Consider the following 22,879-nt stretch of genomic DNA (forward strand, 5'->3'; position numbering starts at 1 on the left):
AGGGCAAAACAAACCAGTCAAGCGACGGGGTGGGGGGGAGGCAGTGAGTCTCCCACAAAATCCCCCCAAACATCCTGCTCCCTCCAATCCCAGCTCTGGGCAGGAAGGGTGACACGTTCCAGCGGGGAAGCTGGGGTCTGGGTTTGGGGCTTGCTGTGCGGGTTCAGTCACTCGGCGATGCTCCCTCTTCTCTGTGTGGCCGCGGGCCACTGCTGTGAACCGACACCGTGGCACTCCCCACGCAGCAGAGCCCATCAGCGGAGCTGCAGGACAATACAATCCACAACTTCTACCCATCCGCCCTGCTCCAGCTCCGATTCCTTCAAACAGAGACAAGAGGGGGGCGGGGGGGGGTGAAAACATATGGTTTGTGTATGGGGGAGGTGGGCAGGCGTGCGGGTGGGGGGAGGGGAGGTTGGCGTGTGTGGGGCGAGGTAGGCGTGTGTGTGTGCGGGGGGAGGGCCGGGCGTGCGCCAGGGAGGGGCAGGCCCGTGGGGGGAGGGGTGGATGGGTGTGTCGGGGGAAGGGGGAGAGAGTTCCAGATTCCCGCCACCCCCCCCCCCCTTTCTGTGTGCAGAAACGCTTCCTGACATCGCCCCTCGGTTTAAGGTTTTGCCCCCCACCCCCGGCCTGTGTTCCGACTCCCGACCTCAGTGGAAGCCGATTCCATAAATAATTTCATAGGGGAGTTGGTCGGGTCCCTGAAGGTGAAGCACTTACAAGGGCTATGGACAAAAACCAAGTATGGGGGGGAGGGGCTGGATGTGGGGCCGAATATGATTGCTTTGTCAAAGAGCCAGGACAGGCAAGGATGGGCTGAATAGCCTCCTCCTGCGCCGTTAAGTTTCGATGAGTCTATGACGTCCTGATGACTCTTCACTGTGTAGTTCTGGGTGCCCCATTACTGGAAGGACGTTCATAGTGTAGATTCACTCAGGGATAGGAAAGTATTGTTACAGGTGTGGGTGGGGGAAGAGAGACAGAGATCGCAGAGGATCACCACTGGAGAATGAAGGCTAAGAGGGGAATTTAACAGACACTTAAGATTGTGGAGGCTTTTAATGAGCTCTCTTCTCTTGTTTCCCATTTCCTCGGTTTATGATGATAGTGACGAGGGTTATCGATTAAACACAGTGACCAAGAGAGTGAGGACAGGCTGGGGGAAGTATCCTAATATGGAGAGTCATTAGACTGTGTTGCAGCAGAGCGAGGTTGAGGCAGTAACAACTGCAGCTTCTAGGGAAAGCTAGATAAATATCTGAATAGATGAAAATATAGGATTATAGGGAGAGTGCGGGGCAGTGGGATTAGTTTGGGATTGATACAGGGCTATGGGGAGAGAGTGGGGCAGTGGGATTAGTTTGGGATTGATACAGGGCTATGGGGAGAGAGTGGAGCAGTGGGATTAGTTTGGGATTGATACAGGGCTATGGGGAGAGAGTGGAGCAGTGGGATTAGTTTGGGATTGATAGAGGGCTATGGGGAGAGAGTGAGGCAGTGGGATTAGTTTGGGATTGTTACAGAGCTATGGGGAGAGAATGGGGCAGTGGGATTAGTTTGGGATTGATACAGGGCTAAGGGGAGAGATTGGGGCAGTGGGATCAGTTTGGGATTGATACAGGGCTATGGGGAGACAGTGGAATTAGTTTGGGATTGTTACAGGGCTATGGGAAGAGAGCAGGGCCAGTGGGATTAGTTTGGGATTGATACAGGGCTATGGGGAGAGAGTGGGGCAGTGGGATTAGTTTGGGATTGATACAGGGCTATGGGGAGAGAGCGGGGCAGTGGGATTAGTTTGGGATTGATACAGGGCTATGGGGAGAGAGTGGGGCAGTGGGATTAGTTTGGGATTGATACAGGGCTACGGGGAGAGAGCGGGGCAGTGGGATTAGTTTGGGATTGATACAGGGCTATGGGGAGAAAGCGGGGCAGTGGGATTAGTTTGGAATTGATACAGGGCTATGGGGAGAGAGTGGAGCAGTGGGATTAGTTTGGGATTGATACAGGGCTATGGGGAGAGAGTGGGGCAGTGGGATTAGTTTGGGATTGATACAGGGCTATGGGGAGAGAGCGGGGCAGTGGGATTAGTTTGGGATTGATACAGGGCTACGGGGAGAGAGCGGGGCAGTGGGATTAGTTTGGGATTGATACAGGGCTATGGGGAGAGAGTGGGGCAGTGGGATTAGTTTGGGATTGATACAGGGCTATGGGGAGAGAGAGGGGCAGTGGGATTAGTTTGGGATTGATACTGGGTTATTGGGAGAGAGTGGGGAAGTGGGATTAGTTTGGGATTGATACTGGGTTATTGGGAGAGAGTGGGGCAGTGGGAATAGTTTGGGATTGATACTAGGCTATGGAGAGAGAGCGGGGCAGTGGGATTAGTTTGGGATTGATGCAGGGCTATGGAGAGCAGGGCAGTGAGCTTAGTTTCAGATTGATATAGGGCTATTGGGAGAGCGTGGGGCAGTGGGATTAATTTGGGATTGATACAGGGCTATGAGGAGAGGGTGTGGGGCAGTGGGATTAGTTTGGGATTGATACAAGGCTATGGGGAGAGAGTGGGGCAGTGGGATTAGTTTGGGATTGATACAGGGCTATGGGGAGAGAATGGGGCAGTGGGATTAGTTTGGGATTGATACAGGGCTATGGGGAGAGAATGGGGCAGTGGGATTAGTTTGGGATTGATACAGGGCTATGGGGAGAGAGCGGGGCAGTGGGATTAGTTTGGGATTGATACAGGGCTATGGGGAGAGAGAGTGGGGCAGTGGGATTAGTTTGGGATTGATACAGGGCTATGGGAGAGGGCGGGGGCAGTGGGATTAGTTTGGGATTGATACAGGGCTAGGGGAGAGAGTGGGGCAGTGGGATTAGTTTGGGATTGATACAGGGCTATGGGGAGAGAGAGTGGGGCAGTGGGATTAGTTTGGGATTGATACAGGGCTAAGGGGAGAGATTGGGGCAGTGGGATCAGTTTGGGATTGATACAGGGCTATGGGGAGACAGTGGAATTAGTTTGGGATTGTTACAGGGCTATGGGAAGAGAGCAGGGCCAGTGGGATTAGTTTGGGATTGATACAGGGCTATGGGGAGAGAGCGGGGCAGTGGGATTAGTTTGGGATTGATACAGGGCTATGGGGAGAGAGTGGGGCAGTGGGATTAGTTTGGGATTGATACAGGGCTAGGGGGAGAGAGCGGGGCAGTGGGATTAGTTTGGGATTGATACAGGGCTATGGGGAGAAAGCGGGGCAGTGGGATTAGTTTGGAATTGATACAGGGCTATGGGGAGAGAGTGGAGCAGTGGGATTAGTTTGGGATTGATACAGGGCTATGGGGAGAGAGTGGGGCAGTGGGATTAGTTTGGGATTGATACAGGGCTATGGGGAGAGAGCGGGGCAGTGGGATTAGTTTGGGATTGATACAGGGCTATGGGGAGAGAGCGGGGCAGTGGGATTAGTTTGGGATTGATACAGGGCTATGGGGAGAGAGTGGGGCAGTGGGATTAGTTTGGGATTGATACAGGGCTATGGGGAGAGAGAGGGGCAGTGGGATTAGTTTGGGATTGATACTGGGTTATTGGGAGAGAGTGGGGAAGTGGGATTAGTTTGGGATTGATACTGGGTTATTGGGAGAGAGTGGGGCAGTGGGAATAGTTTGGGATTGATACTAGGCTATGGAGAGAGAGCGGGGCAGTGGGATTAGTTTGGGATTGATGCAGGGCTATGGAGAGCAGGGCAGTGAGCTTAGTTTCAGATTGATATAGGGCTATTGGGAGAGCGTGGGGCAGTGGGATTAATTTGGGATTGATACAGGGCTATGAGGAGAGGGTGTGGGGCAGTGGGATTAGTTTGGGATTGATACAAGGCTATGGGGAGAGAGTGGGGCAGTGGGATTAGTTTGGGATTGATACAGGGCTATGGGGAGAGAATGGGGCAGTGGGATTAGTTTGGGATTGATACAGGGCTATGGGGAGAGTATGGGGCAGTGGGATTAGTTTGGGATTGATCCAGGGCTATGGGGAGAGAGCGGGGCAGTGGGATTAGTTTGGGATTGATACAGGGCTATGGGGAGAGAGAGTGGGGCAGTGGGATTAGTTTGGGATTGATACAGGGCTATGGGAGAGGGCGGGGGCAGTGGGATTAGTTTGGGATTGATACAGGGCTAGGGGAGAGAGTGGGGCAGTGGGATTAGTTTGGGATTGATACAGGGCTATGGGGAGAGAGAGTGGGGCAGTGGGATTAGTTTGGGATTGATACAGGGCTATGGGAGAGGGCGGGGGCAGTGGGATTAGTTTGGGATTGATACAGGGCTAGGGGAGAGAGTGGGGCAGTGGGATTAGTTTGGGATTGATACAGGGCTATGGGGAGAGAGAGTGGGGCAGTGGGATTAGTTTGGGATTGATACAGGGCTATGGGGAGAGGGCAGGGGCAGTGGGATTAGTTTGGGATTGATACAGGGCCATGGGGAGAGGGTGGGGGCAGTGGGATTAGTTTGGGATTGCTGTAGTGAGGAGCTGGACCAGATAGAATGTGCAGTAAGGAGCAGGGGAAGCAAACGGATGTAGGCAGGGCAGTCAGGCTCACCTTCTGGATCCTCCCCATCAAGGCTGGGAGCTGGCCCCCATATCCGAACCGTGCCATCGTCAGAGGCGCTGGCCAGCATGGAGGGTATCTGTGGGTTCCAGCTCACACAGTTGACTGTACGTGTGTGCCCTGTCAGTTCTGCTACGGGTAGCTCACTCTTTCTGTGCCAGATGTAGACTTTATGATCTGGACAAAGGAGCAAAAACAAAAACAAAACAAGTAGCGATACTTCAGCCATTTAAAAAACAAACCTCGATAAACACCATCAGGGAAGCACTCGCATTTCTGTAGTGCCACTCACCGCCTCAGGAAGTTCCAAAGCTCTTTACACCCACCAAGCACTCCCTGAAGTGTAATGTCTGAAATGCGGCAGCCAATTTAAGCACAGCAAGATCCCAGCCATGTGTTTCTGTTGTGATAATCTGTTTCTTTTTAGTGATGATGATCGAGGGATAAATGTTGATCCCAGAACGATGGGGAGAACTCCACCCTGCTCTTCTCCCAATAGCAGCCCTGGGATCCTTTACATCCCCCCCTCCCCCACTGAGGGGGCAGACAGGACCTGGGTTTAACATCTCACCCCGAAAGGCGGCACCCCTGACAGTGCAGCGCCCCCTCCGTACTGGACTGCACGTATCGCCATGGATCACGAGGCTCAAGCCTCTGGAGGGGGAAGAGGTCCGGAACCTTCCGGCTCCTCGCACAGTCAAAATGTCCGGTTCCCGCGCCAAGCGGCAATGGGGCCGGTCGATGGTGGCAGGTCTTGTGATGGGCTGCGATGCTGAACACTTTCAGGGAAAACAATTAACAAGCAGAGGCCTCCCTAAACGTCGCACCACCCTTCGCCACCGTCCCTTTAAAACTAGCCAATCAAGGCCGCTCACGGCCCTGCAGAGTGACAGGCAGTAAGCAACAGCAGCATGAAACCAGTGCCCCTTTCAGCTAACTGCCACCAGAACTGATTGGAGACATACAGGGCACCTCTGACAGACCAATGCATATCTGGGGGTGTGTGTGTCTCTGTGTGTGTGTGTGTGCGTGTCTGTGTGTGTGTGTGTGTGTCTGTGTCTCTGTGTGTGTGTGTCTGTGTCTCTGTGTGTGTGTGTCTGTGTCTCTGTGTGTGTGTGTCTGTGTCTCTGTGTGTGTGTCTGTGTCTGTGTGTGTGTCTATGTCTCTGTCTGTGTGTGTGTCTGTGTGTGTGTCTGTGTCTCTGTGTGTGTGTCTGTGTCTGTGTGTGTGTCTATGTCTCTGTCTGTGTGTGTGTCTATGTCTGTGTGTGTGTCTGTGTCTCTGTGTGTGTGTCTGTGTCTCTGTGTGTGTGTCTGTGTCTCTGTGTGTGTGTCTGTCTGCCTGTGTCTGTGCGTGTGTGTCTGTGTGCGTGTGTGTGTGTGTCTGTGTCTCTGTCTGTGTGTGTCTCTGCCTGTGTGTGTGTCTTTCTGTCTGTGTCTTCCTGTCTCTGTGTGTGTCTTTCTGTCTCTGTGTGTGTCTTTCTGTCTCTGTGTGTGTCTTTCTGTCTCTGTGTGTGTGTGTCTTTCTGTGTGTGTGTGTGTGTCTTTCTGTGTGTGTGTGTGTGTGTCTTTCTGTATGTGTGTGTGTGTGTGTCTCTTTGTGTGCGTGTGTCTCTTTGTGTGCGTGTGTCTCTGTGTGTGCGTGTGTCTCTGTGTGTGTGTATCTGTGTCTGTCTGTGTGTATCTGTGTCTGTCTGTGTGTATCTGTGTCTCTGTCTGTGCGTGTGTCTGTGTCTCTGTCTGTGCGTGTGTCTGTGTCTCTGTCTGTGTGTGTGTCTGTGTCTCTGTCTGTGTGTGTCTGTGTCTCTGTCTGTGTGTGTCTGTGTCTCTGTGTGCATGTGTGTCTGTGTGTGTCTCTGTCTGTGTCTGTCTGCCTGTGTCTGTGTGCGTGTGTGTCTGTGTGCGTGTGTGTCTGTGTGCGTGTGTGTCTGTGTGCGTGTCTCTGTCTGTGTGTGCGTGTGTCTCTGTGTGTGTGTATCTGTGTCTGTCTGTGTGTATCTGTGTCTGTCTGTGTGTATCTGTGTCTCTGTCTGTGCGTGTGTCTGTGTCTCTGTCTGTGCGTGTGTCTGTGTCTCTGTCTGTGTGTGTGTCTGTGTCTCTGTCTGTGTGTGTCTGTGTCTCTGTCTGTGTGCGTCTGTGTCTCTGTGTGCATGTGTGTCTGTGTGTGTCTCTGTCTGTGTCTGTCTGCCTGTGTCTGTGTGCGTGTGTGTCTGTGTGCGTGTGTGTCTGTGTGCGTGTGTGTCTGTGTGCGTGTCTCTGTCTGTGTGTGTGTCTGTGTCTCTGTCTGTGTGTATGTGTCTGTCTGTGTGTATCTGTGTCTGTCTGTGTGTGTGTCTGTGTCTCTGTCTGTGCGTGTGTCTGTGTCTCTGTCTGTGTGTGTGTCTGTGTCTCTGTCTGTGTGTGTCTGTGTCTCTGTGTGCATGTGTGTCTGTGTGCGTCCCTGTCTGTGTCTGTTTGCCTGTGTCTGTGTGCATGTGTGTCTCTGTCTGTGTGTCTGTGTGTGTCTGTCTGTGTGTGTCTGTGTCTCTGTGTGTGTGTCTGTGTGTGTCTTTCTGTCTGTGTGTCTTTCTGTCTCTGTATGTGTCTTTCTGTCTGTGTGTGTGTGTCTCTTTGTGTGTGTGTGTCTCTTTGTGTGCGTGTGTGTCTCTTTGTGTGCGTGTGTGTCTCTTTGTGTGCGTGTGTCTCTTTGTCTGTGTGTGTCTTTGTCTGTATCTGTGTCTGTCTGTGTGTATCTGTGTCTCTGTCTGTGTGTATGTCTGTGTCTCTGTGTGGTCTGTGTCTCTGTGTGGTCTGTGTCTCTGTGTGTGTGTGTGTCTTTCTGTCTGTGTGTGTGTCTTTCTGTCTGTGTGTGTGTGTGTCTTTCTGTCTGTGTGTGTGTGTGTGTGTGTCTTTCTGTCTGTGTGCGTGTGTGTCTTTCTGTCTGTGTGCGTGTGTCTCTTTGTCTGTGTGTGTGTGTGTGTGTGCGGTCTCTGTGTGTGTGTGTGTGGTCTCTGTCTGTGTGTGTGTGTGTCTGTCTGTGTGAGTGTGTCTGTCTGTGTGTCTCTGCTCCTTTCCCCCCCTCTTCCCGCAGACCCCCCAGCGTTCCTCAACCCCCGGGTGACACTCACCTTCGCTTCCACTTGCTATGAAATCCTCACTCATGCCTCCGAGGCAAGAGTGGATGGTATAAAAGCCTTGGGTGACGCCCTGGTATTTCTGCAGTAAGACCCGGTCTTGCAAATCCCAGAGATGGACCCCCTTGAAGGGGAGGGAGACAGATAAAAGGAGAGCGTTAGCCTATGCACGGGGGTGGGGTTTGTTAGAGGTTAAGGACGAGATACAGACCTTGCTGTACAGGGCGCCATTTCAAAATCTGGGGGTGATATCAAACTTATAAGCATTGTGAACGGTGAGGGGGATAGTGCAGAACCTCAAAAGGACATAGACTAGTGGGCAGACAGGTGGCAGATGAAATTCAATGCAGAGAAGTGTGAAGTGATTGAGTTTGGTAGGACAAACATGGAGAGACAATACAAGATAAAAGGTACAATTCTAAAGTGGGTGCAGGAGCAGAGAGACCTGGGTGCAAATATGCACAAATCAGTGGAGGTGGCAGGACAGGTTAAGAGCGTGGTTAATAAAGCATACAGGATCCTGGGCTTTATTAATAGAGGCATAGAGTACAAGGAGGTTATGTTAAACTTGTATAAGTCGCTGGTTCAGCCTCAGCTGGAGTACTGCGTCCAGCTCTGGGAGGAAGGATGTGAAGGCATTGGAGAGGGTGCAGAAAAGATTCACGAGAATGGTTCTAGGGATAAGGAACTTCAGTTACGTAGATAGATTGGAGAAGTTGGGACTGTTTTCCTTGGAGGAGAAGGTTGAGGGGAGATTTGATAGAGGTGTTCAAAGCCATGAGGGGTCTGGACCGAGTGGATAGGGAGAAACTGTTCCTACTGGCGGGAGGATCGAGAACGAGGGGGCACAGGTTTAAGTTAATTGGCTCAAGAATGGAGACATGAGGAGAAACTCTCTCACGCAGCGAGTGGCTTAGGATCTGGAATGCGCTGCCCGAGAGTGTGGTGGAGGCAGGTTCAATCGCGGCATCGAAGAGTGAGTTGGATTATTATCTTAAAAGGAAGAGTGTGCAGGGTTACGGGGAGAAGGCAGGGGAGTGACACTAGGTGAAGTGCTCATTCGGAGAGCTGGCGCAAGCACAATGGGCCGAATGGCCTCCTCCTGGGCTGCAACCATTCTGTGATTCTGCATGAGGGCAAAGCTCGAAGGAGCACAGTCCCACATAGGTAGAGGCAGCAGATTCTCAGATGATTTTGAGGTCTGATATCCCACCCAAGTGGGGGGTGGGGTGGCACAACTCCAGCTGCTGGGTGGGGGCTGGGGGGGGGGGGGCGGTGGTGGGGAGGCAAACAGCCAACATGGGAGACCCAAGGCTTACCTGAGTAGCTACATTGAGCAAAGCGAGCCGCCCGTTTCTGGAAACTGTGAAAGACATGACAGGATGGTCCTCTTGCACACTGTAAGGAACCGTAAGGAAGAATGCCCACAAGGTTAGCGATGCTGCAAATTCTGCACAGCAAACCCAAACACAGTACAATCTTCAGGGGTTCAAACGTGAGGGATCATTGGACACAGGCACCTGTACTTAAATCGGCCTCCACTGTAACATTGGGTACTCTGCCTTACATGCTTCTGCTGTACAATTCCCATTATAAATTCTCATCCATAATGTAAACTGCCTATGTAAACACGTCATGCTGCAATTGCATTATTCTGCCAGTGGCAGCGCTGCAGCACCTCTGCTGGTGACAGGGTGTAATAACAGCATGACATGATTACACAAGATATTGGCGTTTTTCATGAGATGGGGAAAGGCATACTGATGCAAGGCCAGGGTTGTGACTTGTAGATATTGGTACCAGCCAGGCTTAAGACATTATTGCAGTGTCACAAGAAACTTGTATCTTAGTGCCTTCAATTATTTCTAGCAGGGACTTGACTGTAGCACCCTGCATTTCACAGCTGGGAACACGCCCTCCAGTCAAAACCCAAGTTGAATGGTGACTTTCAGAAGGGAACAGGATACATACTCGGAGGAGGAAAGACTGCAGGGTTAGGGAGACAGTGCAGTGGGAGCACTAACCCCATATTGTGCCTGTCCTGGGTGTGTTTGATGGGGACAGTGTAGAGGGAGCTTTACTCTGTATCTAACCCTGTGCTGTACCTGTCCTGGGTGTGTTTGATGGGGACAGTGTAGAGGGAGCTTTACTCTGTATCTGACCCCGTGCTGTACCTGTCCTGGGAGTGTTTGTTAGAGACAATATAGAGGGAGCTTTACTCTGTATCTAACCCCGTGCTGTACCTGCCCTGGGAGTGTTTGATGGGGACAGTGTAGAGGGAGTTTAACTCTGTATCTAACCCCGTGCTGTACCTGTCCTGGGAGTGTGTGATGGGGACAGTGTAGAGGGAGTTTAACTCTGTATCTAACCCCGTGCTGTACCTGTCCTGGGAGTGTTTGATGGGGACAGTGTAGAGGGACCTTTACTCTGTATCTAACCCCGTGCTGTACCTGTCCTGGGAGTGTGTGATGGGGCCAGTGTAGAGGGAGTTTAACTCTGTATCTAACCCCGTGCTGTACCTGTCCTGGGAGTGTTTGAATGGGATAGTGTAGAGGGAGCTTTACTCTGTATCCAACCCTGTGGTGTACCTGTCCTGGGAGTGTTTGATGGGGACAATGTGGTGGGAGTTTTATTCTCTATTGAGACTGCGTGTGTTCTGGTGTGAAATGGGGTTTGACAGTACAGCTAGTTCCACTGTTTCCTGTTCTGGTGATAACAGTGCATTGTGGTTTTCCTCACCCCAGGTTCCTCCTCTCTCCACTGCCACCCACCCCACCCTACTCCACACACTCGAGTGCCACTGCAAACTTGCTTGCTCAGCTAACCTAATGTAAGTGTGGGCATCACAGCTGAGCTGCTACTGCCATTCACCGCGATGTGCATCAGTGCTGAGCCCAGTCTAGCCCTCACTTGGAAAACACACACACAAAAAAAGCCACGATCACACACGCGCACCACGTGCGTATGGTTACGTTGGTGCTTCCAGGCCATTGAGCAAAAGGAGGTCTTCCCCCCCACCCCCGACCCCAAAGGGGCTGAATGTTCCTGACTGTAACACCCTAGCTGACAGCAGCACTGAAATGATCTGTGAATAAAATTACATTTCTATAGCGCCTTTCACAACCGCAGGACATCTCAAGAGCTTGGCACAGCCAGTGAAGCACTTCTTGAAACGAGGTCACTGGCGTATTGTAGGAAAAGGGACAGCCAATTTGCGCACAGCAAGCCCCCACAAACAGCAATGTGGTAATGGCCCAGATCATCTATTTTTGGTGATGCTGGTTGAGGGTTAATTATTGGTCCCAGAACAGTAGGGGGGGAAGTCCCCTATAGCCCGCAACCCCCACCCCCACCGACCACTCCCTGAACTGGCTGAAGGCCTCTGGCATACAACAGAGAGGGAACAGGGGGGAATCTCGATTTAACATCAAATCCCATGGGTGGCACCTCCAACAGTGCAGCACTCCCTCAGTGCTGGTACGGAGACCGTTGGCCTGGATGACAGATTCAAGTGTCTGGAGTGGGGCTCGGGATGCACGGCCTTTTGACTCAGAAGTAAGAGACAGCATGATACCCGCTGAGCTCAGCTGACACCCTGTCAGTGTACTATCCCACTGATAAGGTCACTGTTACACTCAAGTGTTCAGAGCCAAGACTGCGACATTTCAATCTCATTAAAACACTCAGATGACAAAGACATCGCTAAGGACAAGGACTCTGTGTTCCAGTCTCACACCATGAAACTGTCAAACCGCAACTTAGGATCAAGCTGTGGCTCAGTGGCTGCCTCTCTCTCTGAATCTGAGTTAGGAGGTCATAGGTTCAAGTCCCACTCCAGAGAGCTGAGCCCATGCTCAATGCTGACACTCCGGGTGCAGTACTGAGGGAGTGCTGCACTCTCGGAGGGTCAGTACTGAGGGAGCGCTGCACTGTCGGAGGGTCAGTACTGAGGGAGTGCTGCATTGTCGGAGGGTCAGTACTGAGGGAGTGCTGCACTGTCGGAGGGTCAGTACTGAGGGAGCGCTGCACTGTCAGAGGGTCAGTACTGAGGGAGCGCTGCACTGTCAGAGGGTCAGTACTGAGGGAGTGCTGCACCCTCGGAGGGTTAGTACTGAGGGAGTGCCGCACTGTCAGAGGGTCAGTACTGAGGGGGTGCTGCACTGTTGGAGCATCAGTTTTGAGGGGGCGCTGCACTGTCGGAGGGTCAGTACTGAGGGAGTGCTGCACTGTCGGAGGGTCAGTGCTGAGGGAGTGCTGCACTCTCGGAGGGTCAGTACTGAGGGGGTGCTGCACTGTTGGAGCATCAGTTTTGAGGGGGCGCTGCACTGTCGGAGGGTCAGTACTGAGGGAGTGCTGCACTGTCGGAGGGTCAGTGCTGAGGGAGTGCTGCACTGTCGGAGGGTCAGTACTGAGGGAGTGCTGCACTGTCGGAGGGTCAGTACTGAGGGAGCGCTGCATTGTTGGAGGGTCAGTACTGAGAGTCAGCAATGAGGGAGCGCTGCACTGTCAGAGGGTCAGTACTGAGGGAGCGCTGCATTGTCGGAGGGTCATTACTGAGGGAGTGCTGCACTGTCAGAGGGTCAGTACTGAGGGAGCGCTGCATTGTCGGAGGGTCAGTACTGAGGGAGTGCTGCACTGTCAGAGGGTCAGTACTGAGGGAATGCTGCACTGTCGGAGTGGCAGTACTGAGAGAGTGCTGCACTGTCAGAGGGTCAGTACTAAGGGAGCGCTACACTGTCAGAGGGTCAGTACTGAGGGAGCGCTGCACTGTCAGAGGGTCAATACTGAGGGAGTACTGCACTGTCGGAGGGTCAGTACTGAGGAAGCGCTGTGTTGTCGGAGGGTCAGTACTGAGGGAGTACTGCACTGTCGGAGGGTCAGTACTGAGGAAGCGCTGTGTTGTCGGAGGGTCAGTACTGAGGGAGTGCTGCACTGTTGGAGGGTCAGTACTGAGGGAGTGCTGCACTGTTGGAGGGTCAGTACTGAGGGAGTGCTGCAGTATTGAAGACACCATCCTTTGGATGTGGTTAAATTAAGGCCGATATCCTGGGGCTTACATTTATCCCTCACTACAACAGATGCTTTGGTTGTGGTTGTTGGAGGTCAGTCATCTCAGCTCCAGGACATCACTGCAGGAGTTCCTCAGGGTAGTGTCCTCGGCCCAACCACCTTCAGCTGCTTCACCACCACCTTTTCAAGGGGCAATTAGGGATTGGGGGCAATTAATGCCGAGCCCAGCCAGCGACACCCACATCCCATGAATGAATAAAAAAACACATTGCAGTTTGTGGGATCTTGCTCTGTCTACAACATCCCCGCGATACAACAGACTGGCGACACTTCAAAACTGCTTTGGTGGCCGTAAGGAGAAACGGGATGTTCTGAGGTGCTGTAAAAAAAAACAATAAAATGCCCAGTTTGATTTTGCATTTCTGGTTTAAACACGGTGGGTGGTGGAGTGGAAGAGGCTGAGAGACCTCGGGGTTCGCCACAAAGCAACAGGCTCCCCCACCCCCCCTCTCCTTACATGTTGCGGTCGGTCAGCTCCTCGAAGTTGTAGCCTCGTATCCGCTGGTGGGTATCCGAGGCCAGGATTGTCTTTCCATCGTTCAGGCACCACAGACACTGCACTCGCACTCCCTCCCACGAATCCAACACGTTACCGTCCAGGTCCTGGGGAGGGTGGGGAGGGGTGGGGCGTGGAGGGAGCAGAGCAAAGGTAAATGCGGGACGGCTTTAAGGATTTCGAGACTGCGGCTCCCACTGGTCTGCCCACCCGCACCCCTCGCCACTCCCCCACCTCCGCCCAGCCCTGAACTCCACCCCCCTCACCCACACCGTGGTCAACGGGTCGATCAGGACACCAGGCTGTTTGGATAAGGCATGCGGCACCGCCTCAGCTCCCCCCACCACCCGCTCAGAGCCTTCTGCCCTAACAGCATCACTGTGCCTGATGGCAATCCGAGATCCTTAGTGTGTGGGGGGAGGAGGCGTGGTGAAAAATTAAAAGCAAAGCGTTTATCCCACTGCTGTTTCCCCAGTGTGTAGTGATCTCCCCTTTAAATCAAGTCAGCCTTAGTGACCACTGACCCCGAACGATCTTTCTCCTCCCTTCGGAGTTACACCCACCACCATCGCACAGACGCCAGACCTTGGCGCTCTCCTCACCACCATCCCACCCCACCCCACCTCCCAAGAGGCTGCATACCTCCAGCAGCCAGAGAGGCTGGTGACTATTTGGCCACGGGGTGCATCATGCCCCCAGTTTGCACACCCCGTGCGTTCTGACGGTTGGCTGGGGGGGGAGGGGTGCTGCCCACGGCAGGGGCCGACTCCCACCACTCGCTGCTCTGCCTCCACCCCCCACCCCCCCCCCACACCCCCCCAAGGATGGGACCGCCCCCACTCAGCGCTGCTGCAATAGTTGCATGGTTCACTGTGAACCTGGGGTCCTTATGGGGGAATAGCTCAGTAACAGGCTTGTCATGGTGGCAGGCGTTGTGGGGGGCTGGGGGAGTGGGGGGGGGAGGGGGATGGTGTGACGAGCTCAGCACCCACCCCACACAGCGCTGACCTTCCCCGGCATTCCCTGGGTACTCACACACTGGTAGAACTGGCCTCGCTGGCCTCCTGTGACAAACCGCTTCCCATCCGGGTTCCACGCGGCGCAGGTCAGACTGTCCTCATGCGACTGGCTCATTTTGGTCCTCAGTTCCCCTGTCTGTGTTTGGGGTTGGGGTGGGGTGGAGTGGAGGGTGGAGGAGGGTGGGGGAGAGAGAGAGAAAGAGTCATGAGTAGTGTTGGGCCGGGTGCCAATTTGATGAGACGAGGGGCTCCGTTGTACCCTCCTCTCTGTATCCTAGTTGCAGACAGGATGAACCTAGGCCAACTCAGCAAGCACAGCCCCCACTACTACCCTTCAGGCTTAGCCAGCCCCCTCACTCAATGCTGTGGACAGAGACCCCCAGCGTCCTCTCGTTCAACAATCACCTATAGGAGAACTTGGTGCCGACGAAGCCTGGTTTACTGCGATTACACAACCCCCGGAGTGGCTGACACTCACTGTCCATGGGTTCTCCGACATGAACAGTGCAGGTCAACAGCTTACCCGACTGGACCTCGAGGGGCATCACAACTGTGCCCAATCTGTCCCTCGGCTGCCACACGTCCATCTTACAGCCAGGTTCATGATGTGAGGAGGGGGAACTGGCATGGGAACAGGTGGCTGAATGGGCAGTGGGGGAATGGGACAGCTTTTTAACAGGGTGGGCACAATGGGTTCGAGTGAGTGAGTGAGTGGGAGGGAGGGAGATGTGCCAATGCAGGGACGCTGGATCAGGACAAGAGATTTCTTTTTTGTTCCAAGCTTGCCAGTGCCCACCATCTAGATTTAGAAGGTACATGCTCACCGGTGCATGGTACCAGAGGGCATCTGGTGATGGAAAGATAACTGGAGGGGTGGGTGCGCAATGAGCCCAGGACTCCCCAGCACATCCCCAGCGTACCTGTACGTGCCAAAGCCAGAGCTCCGAGCAATCGTCTGGACCGCAGGCGATTAAATAGGTATCATCCGGGCTCCACACCAGATACGAAACTCCGTACGTGTGACCCTCCAATGTCTTGAGTAACTTCAGCTGATGTGTTTCCTGAGGGTGGGGGACGAGGGGGGGAAAACAGAGACATAATTAGAGGAAAATAGAGCGAATGAGGCAGAGGGGGAGTGTGAGCGAGAGGCAGAGTGTGGGCGGAGCGGGTGGGGGGGACGCGAAGTGGGGCTTAACGACTGATTACATCCCCTATACAGGATAAAACAGGGCTCGGAAACTGAACCCAATCTCAGACACAACACGGGGCTAGATACAGAGTTAAGCTCCCTCTACACTGTCCCCATCAAACACTCACAGGACAGGTACAGCACGGGGTTAGATACAGAGTAAAGCTCCCTCTACACTGTCCACATCAAACACTCCCAGGTCAGGTACAGCACGGGGTTAGATACAGAGTAAAGCTCCCTCTACACTGTCCACATCAAACACTCCCAGGACAGGTACAGCACGGGGTTAGATACAGAGTAAAGCTCCCTCTACACTGTCCCCATCAAACACTCCCAGGACAGGTACAGCACGGGGTTAGATACAGAGTAAAGCCCGCATTTCTGGGACAGTGTAGGGCACCATGTTGTAGAGGTCAGTTGACTGCAGGTGCTCACTCACTGCCTTGGCTCCCTGGTGAAACACAGGCTACTCTGCTGAGATGGCCGACATGCTTGGCCTGTAAGCTGGATGCTGAGCAGAGGTGAGCAGAGTTGCATGCTGAATGCAGCTGCAGGAGAGAGGTGTGGGTGAGGGTGGGGGGGGCATGGTGTGGGTGGAGGGGGGTGGGGGGCAGGGTGTGGGTCGTGGGCACAACCCTTCCGACATTCACGCCAAGTTGCAAGAGTGGGGGACTCACAGGATCGACCTGCCAGATGATGACCGCGTTGTCCTTCGATCCCGTTGCCAGCTTCGTGCTGTCGTTGGAGAACTTGCAGAACCACACTTCGTTGCAGTGCTCAGTGAGGATCTGGCGAGTGTAACAAGGAAACTGTCGCCTGTGCAGCCAGAATACAAGAAGAAACACACACCATTAATATGGATTTCAGTCCCTGTGCCTCCCAGGGGCATTCAATCACTGCCTCACTGAAGCCTCCATCTGCCGGTTACGAATTCTCAATGCATCAAGGTGAACAGGGACCATTACAACAGGAGAGCTAAGGGTCATGGAGAAGTGAACCACCACGCAGCTGGGTAATTGTGCCCCTGCACCCACCTCCCACAATCTTCCCATAATGCGAACTGCCTATGTAAACCCATCACGTCACTTTGCAATTACACTTAGCCATAGCCTTGGGAAGGGGGAAATCAGGATTAATACTTCACAGCATCAGAGGGAAGGAGAGGTCCTCTCACCGAGATAGTGTCAGGGGCGACTTGCCTGCCCTCCCCCACCGAGCTGAGCGACTCTGACATCCCAGTTACCCTTTGAAAGGTCGGGAGGGGTTAGCAGTGGGGAGGGTTTCCACGTGCTGAGCTTCACTCCCTGGGGCAGCAGCTCGTTGCCTGTCGTGTTACCTGCTGCAGGCGTGGTCCATGAGCAGCGAGACCGAGTCGAGGTTGGTGTCGGCTTTGGTGTTGTGGTAGAGGCACCGGTCCCTCTGTAACTCCACGGCTTGTCTGAGCAGGGTCTGCAGGCGACGGGGTGGCAGCATCACGGACGGAGGGAGATACGCTTCAGGGAGAAACACAGACCGGCTGTCAGCTTTATCGCTTTCCACTCACCCCTCCCCCCACTCCTCCGCCCTCCCCACATCCCTCCTCTGCGTACGGGTGCTCGATGCTACCCTGTCGAGGTACCCAACGGAGGATTCGGGGTGACGCCTCGAGCACCTTAAGCACTGGTTGCTGCTTAATCGGCCAGTCCGGGCCAAACCACGGGATTCAGGATTGGCCTCTCTAACCTTGCGTGGATTCCTGCTGATACTCCTCCCCGTTATCAAAGTGAGGGAGAGGGATTGGGAAGTGAGCTGTAAGGGTGGGCGCAGCAGGGAGGTGGGGCACTGGAAAGGGCCCCACCTGCACTGGAAGGGGGTAAAGGTGCTGGAGGGGACGGCGGGTTGAGAGTGAGGGAGGGAGGATCAAAGAGAGGGAGGATTAGGCTTGGGTGTGATTCCTCCTGCAGCTGGTAAGCCTGCTGATGCACACTGTGGTCTCAAATATGACAACTCATTCCTATTATGACTGCTTTGCTGGGCGGCAGCCACTACATCGGGAACCTGCTCCACAGCAAAATACAGTCCCTTCGGGGGAAGAAGGCAAACAAAAAATATTGTTTGACGCACTCATTAATCAGGTTGACTGCTGGAAAATGATACATGCTCCGATTTCAAATACACCCAGGGCAGGTACAGCACAGGCTAGAGACAGAGTAAAGCTCCCTCAACACTGACCCCATCAAACACTCCCAAGACAGGTAGAGCACGGGGTTAGATACAGAGTAAAGCTCCCTCTACACCATCCCCATCAAACACTCCCAGGACAGGTACAGCACGGGGTTAGATACAGAGTAAATCTCCCTCTACACTGTCCCCATCAAACACTCCCAGGACAGGTACAGCACGGGGTTAGATACAGAGTAAAGCGCCCTCTACACTGACTCCATCAAACACTCCCAGGACAGGTACAGCACGCGGTTAGATACAGAGTAAAGCTCCCTCTACACTGTCCCCATCAAACACTCCCAGGACAGGTACAGCACGGGGTTAGATACAGAGTAAAGCGCCCTCTACACTGTCCCCATCAAACACTCCCAGGACAGGTACAGCACGCGGTTAGATACAGAGTAAAGCTCCCTCTACACTGTCCACAGCAAACACTCCCAAGACAGGTACAGCAAGGAGTTAAATACAGAGTAAAGCTCCCTCTACACTGTCCCCATCAAACTCTCCCAGGACAGGTACAGCACGGGGTTAGATGCAGAGTAAAGCTCCCTCTACACTGTCCCCATCAAACACTCCCAGGACAGGTACAGCACGGGGTTAGATAGTGTAAAACTGCCTCAGGCCCAGCTTGAGAAGATCACACCCTCTGGGTATAGGTAATTTATTTCATTCCCACACCAGCCTCTCTGATTGAGACAATCAACCCACGCCAAACTTGGTGGGGGGGGTCTTTGGCCCCGGTTCTATTTTTCATGGCCGAGCTCTGGAAGAACAGAGGAGGAGCAGGGGCAACGAATAAGGAGGCAACCTTGCAGGACTCACTGTGAAGTTTATCGAGCAGCTTGGTACGTGACATGTTGCCCTTTCCCTCCCATTCCGCCTTTGCTCGCAGATCATCTGCATCACTACACATCAGGTATCTGATCAGGAAGACAAAGCAAACACCCACATATTATTCAAAATCAAGCATGAGTAACACACGCCTGTCGTGCCCACAAATCCTCCGCCTGGGTAGCAGGCTCTCCTGACAGTCTTCCATTGCCAACTGCAGTTCCCATTCAATTTTCCCACGTCAACAGTCACGCTGCAGTGGCAGGCCCCGGCCTGTAGGTGGTTCTGTGGGGCCAAGATTCTGAAATCTCTCTCCCAACTGTGTCGCCATCTTGCGTGCAGAAGAATGTATTCATGAGCTCACCATGGGGAGCATTTATGGGAAGGATGGGTCAAATATCAAGGCTTTAGCAGCAAGGTGCGAAGGACCATTGGCAGTTATGTGGTGCCCAACCCCATCGAGCTTGCGGTACCCGAGGATGCTCATCGGATGTGGCACACCTGACCATAAAAAAGACTAGGACGTCCCAAAGTGCTTTTACAACCAGTGAAGTCCATATGAAGTTTAGTAACTGGAAGGAGGCCTCAGTTTAACAAACTTATCCTAAAGGAGGCACACGCCTCTGCCCAAGCAGCACCCCCTCAGTACTGTCCTGGGAGTGCCAGCCTGCATTACGGGCTCAAGTGTCTGGTGGTTTTGTCCAACGTTATTCAAGCTCTGAACTGGTGGGGAGGAGGGGAGGGGTTGGGGGGTGGTTGAAGGCAGTCTGTTTGTTGGGATGTGTGTTGGGAGATATTGTGGGGATCATGCCAGGCATGGGGTGGCATTTGGCTGAAAGCCGATGGGGATTGGAGTGGGGGGGGGGGTGGGGGGGTGGGGGTGGGGGTTTGGCAGGAGGCATTGGGCAGGGAACTTCGGCTGTAAGCCAATTGGTTCCTCGGCCGAGGTGAGCTTCCAACCTCTCATTCGCTCTAAGGCTGCCTATTTCCACTCAGTACCATCACCCAACATCGCCTGAGTCTCAGCTCACCTGCTGCTGAAACTCTCATCCATGCCTTTGTTACCTTTAGACTTGGCCATTCCGACGCATTCCTGGCCGCTTGCCCACATTTCACCCTCCGTAAACTTGGGGGCATCCAAAACTCAGATGCCAGTGTCCTCCCAGGACCGAATTCATTCCCCTATCACCCACTATGCCCTATGCTGACCTATGTTGGCTCCCAGTCAAGCAACATTTTGACTTTAAAATTCTCATCTTACTTTTCAAATCCTTCCATGGTCTTCCCTCGCCCCGCCACCCCCTACCCACCTCCAACCCCCCTCACCCACGTCTGTAACTTCCTCCACCCCTACAACCCTCCAATTCTGGCCTCTTAAGTACCCCTGATTTTATTCACTCCGCCACTGGCGGCCTTGCCTCCACTGCCTGGGGGGCCCAAGCTCTGGGATTCGCTCCCTCAACCTCTCCGCCTCTCTCCCCTCCTTTAAGACGCTCCTTAAAACCGACCTCTTTGACCAAGATTTTGGTTGCCTGTCCTGAATATCCCCTTAGGTGGCTCGGGGTCATACTTTGTCTTATAACACTCCTGTGAAGCACCTTGGTTGGGGGGGGGGGGGGGGGGGGGACGTTTCATTAAGTTGAAGGCGCTATATAAATACAAGTTGCTGTTTCTGAGGGAGTGCTGGACTGTTGGAGGTGCCGTCTTTCAGGCGAGACGTTAAACTGAGGCCTTCTGCCTTGTCAGGTGGACACAAATGATATCAGGGCCACCGTCGGGCGAGGAGGCAGAGATGTGTTTACCCTGGCCCTGTTCAATACTTCTCGCTCAACCAAATGGCTGAATTAGATTAGCTGGTCATTATCACTTTGATGATTATGGGGGCTTGCTGTGCACTGATTGGTTGCTGTGTTTCCTACGTTACAATAGGAACTACACTTGATTGGCTGTATCTCTGTGGAATGTCACGAAGCAATAAAATGGGCCAGGGAAATGCTATCGCAAAGCGTTCCTTTTACAAGGAGTACATTCCACTGCCTTATATCGTGGCAAATCCCAGATACCCCCAGGCACAGACAGCCCTGGACACGAGCTACCAGATTCGAGGTCGCGGGATCTCATCTCCTTTGGAACCGGGGTCATCAGAGCTTAACTGGCTGAAACAGTGCACCGGGCTTCTCACTGCCTGTGCTGCTCAAGTGACTGTAATGTTCCAAGAGGCTGCCCTACAGGGTTATCAGAGTGGGAAGGATCCCAGTGCCAGGAGTGAGCCAGGATGCATGAACGCCTGGGTCCTGGTATCCCCGGGGTTTGCCTGGCACGGCATTGCCAATCCTGCTGCCAGGAGGGTCACTGCGGGAGCTCGTCAGCACCCTGGGTGAGGCTGAGTGGAGGGTCCCTCAGTGACAGGAGACTAAAGACAAGTCCTTCTGCCTTCTGGAGCCAGCAGGCTGATTTCCAAGGCCTCACTGCTTCCCCATCCTCGGTACACCCCTCCAGTCTGTAACCTCTGTAACCTCCTCCAGTCCCTACAACCCTCCCAATCTCTGTAACCTCCTCCAGCCCCTACAATCCTCCCTATCTCTGTAACCTCCTTCAGCCCCTACAACCCTCCCTATCTCTGTAACCTCCTCCAGTCCCTACAAGCCTACTTATCTCTGTAACCTCCTCCAGTCCCGACAACCCTCCCTATCTGTAACCTCCTCCAGCCCCTACAACCCTCCCTATCTCTGTAACCTCCTCCAGTCCAGACAACCCTGCCTATCTCTGTAACCTCCTCCAGTCCCGACAACCCTCCCTATCTCTGTAAACTCCTCCAGCTCCTGCACCCCTCCCTATCTCTGTAAGTGCCTCCAGCCCCTACAACCCTCCCTATCTCTAACCTCCTCCACTCCCTACAACCCTCCCTATCTCTGTAACCTCCTACAGTCCCTACAACCCTCCCTATCTCTAACCTCCTCCAGCCCCTACAACCCTCCCTATGTCTGTAACCTCCTCCAGTCCCGGCAACCCTGCCTATCTCTGTAACCTCCTCCAGTCCCGACAACCCTGCCTATCTCTGTAACCTTCTCCAGTCCCTACACCCATCGCTATCTCTGTAACCTCCTCCAGCCCCTACAACCCTCCCTATCTCTGTAACCTCCTCTAGCCCCTACATCCCTCCCTATCTCTGTAACCTCCTCCAGCCCCTACAACCCTCCCTATCTCTGTAACCTCCTCCAGTCCCTACATCCCTCCCTATCTCTGAAACCTCCTCCAGTCCCTACATCCCTCCCTATCTCTGAAACCTCCTCCAGTCCCGAAAACCCTCCCTATCTCTGTAACCTCCTCCAGTCCCTACAACCCTCCCTATCTCTGTAACCTCCTCCAGTCCCTACAATCCTCCCTATCTCTGTAACCTCCTCTAGCCCCTACACCCCTCCCTATCTCTGTATCCCCCTCCAGTCCCTACACCCCTCCCTATCTCTGTATCCCCCTCCAGTCCCTACAAACCTCCCTATCTCTGTAACCGACTCCAGCCCCTACAACCTTCCCTATCTCTAACCTCCTCCAGTCCCTACAACCCTCCCAATCTCTAACCTCCTCCAGCCCCTACAACCGTCCCTATCTCTGTAACCTCCTCCAGTCCAGACAACCCTGCCTATCTCTGTAACCTCCTCCAGTCCCGACAACCCTCCCTATCTCTGTAAACTCCTCCAGCTCCTACACCCCTCCCTATCTCTGTAACTGCCTCCAGCCCCTACAACCCTCCCTATCTCTAACCTCCTCCACCACCTACAACCCTCCCTAACTCTGTAACCTCCTCCGGTCCCTACAACCCTCCCTATCTTTAATCTCCTCCAGCCCCTACAACCCTCCCTATCTCTGTAACCTCCTCCAGTCCCGGCAACCCTGCCTATCTCTGTAACCTCCTCCAGTCCCAACAACCCTGCCTATCTCTGTAACCTTCTCTAGTCCCGACAATCCTCCCTATCTCTGTAACCTCCTCCAGTCCCGACAACCCTCCCTATCTGTGTAACCTCCTCTAGTCCCTACCACCCTCCCAATTTCTGTAGCCTCCTCCAGCCCCTACAACCCTCCACCAATGGTGGAGTGATAAGAGGCCAGAATTGGAAGAGTGCAATGATCTGAGGTTTGTTGGGGTTGGAGGAGGTTACTGAGATAGGGAGGGCTCTAAGAGCTGGAGGTAGTTACAGAGATAGGGAGGGCTGTAGGAGGTTACAGAGATAGGGAGGACGGTAGGGGCTGGAGGTTACAGAGGTAGGGAGGGATGTATCTCTGCCAACTCCTCCAGCCCCTAGAACTCTCCCCACCTCTGTAACCTCCTCCAGCCCTGACAACCCTCCCTATCTCTAACCTCCTCCAGCCCCA

At 53.7% G+C, this 22,879-nt stretch overlaps 1 protein-coding gene across 2 annotated transcripts in view; it reads right to left on the bottom strand.

Annotated features, from left to right (window-relative positions):
* The window catches only part of LOC121274481 (WD repeat-containing protein 26-like), a 51,737-nt gene that overhangs the window by 234 nt on the left and 28,624 nt on the right, over window positions 1-22,879 (bottom strand). The window contains exons 5-13 of one of the 2 annotated variants that reach the window (XM_041181819.1): window positions 18,500-18,597; window positions 16,812-16,968; window positions 16,153-16,300; window positions 15,207-15,347; window positions 14,303-14,422; window positions 13,229-13,374; window positions 9,021-9,099; window positions 7,696-7,825; window positions 4,581-4,766 (exon numbers count right to left, since the gene is read on the bottom strand). In XM_041181819.1, the coding sequence (XP_041037753.1) occupies window positions 4,581-4,766; window positions 7,696-7,825; window positions 9,021-9,099; window positions 13,229-13,374; window positions 14,303-14,422; window positions 15,207-15,347; window positions 16,153-16,300; window positions 16,812-16,968; window positions 18,500-18,597 (1,205 nt within the window). The remainder of the gene's footprint in view (window positions 1-4,580; window positions 4,767-7,695; window positions 7,826-9,020; window positions 9,100-13,228; window positions 13,375-14,302; window positions 14,423-15,206; window positions 15,348-16,152; window positions 16,301-16,811; window positions 16,969-18,499; window positions 18,598-22,879) is intronic. The other variant, XM_041181820.1, reaches the window with a different exon arrangement.

This window comes from Carcharodon carcharias (assembly GCF_017639515.1).
Source record: "Carcharodon carcharias isolate sCarCar2 chromosome 37 unlocalized genomic scaffold, sCarCar2.pri SUPER_37_unloc_1, whole genome shotgun sequence".
In the NCBI taxonomy this organism is placed as follows: Eukaryota; Metazoa; Chordata; class Chondrichthyes; order Lamniformes; family Lamnidae; genus Carcharodon; species Carcharodon carcharias.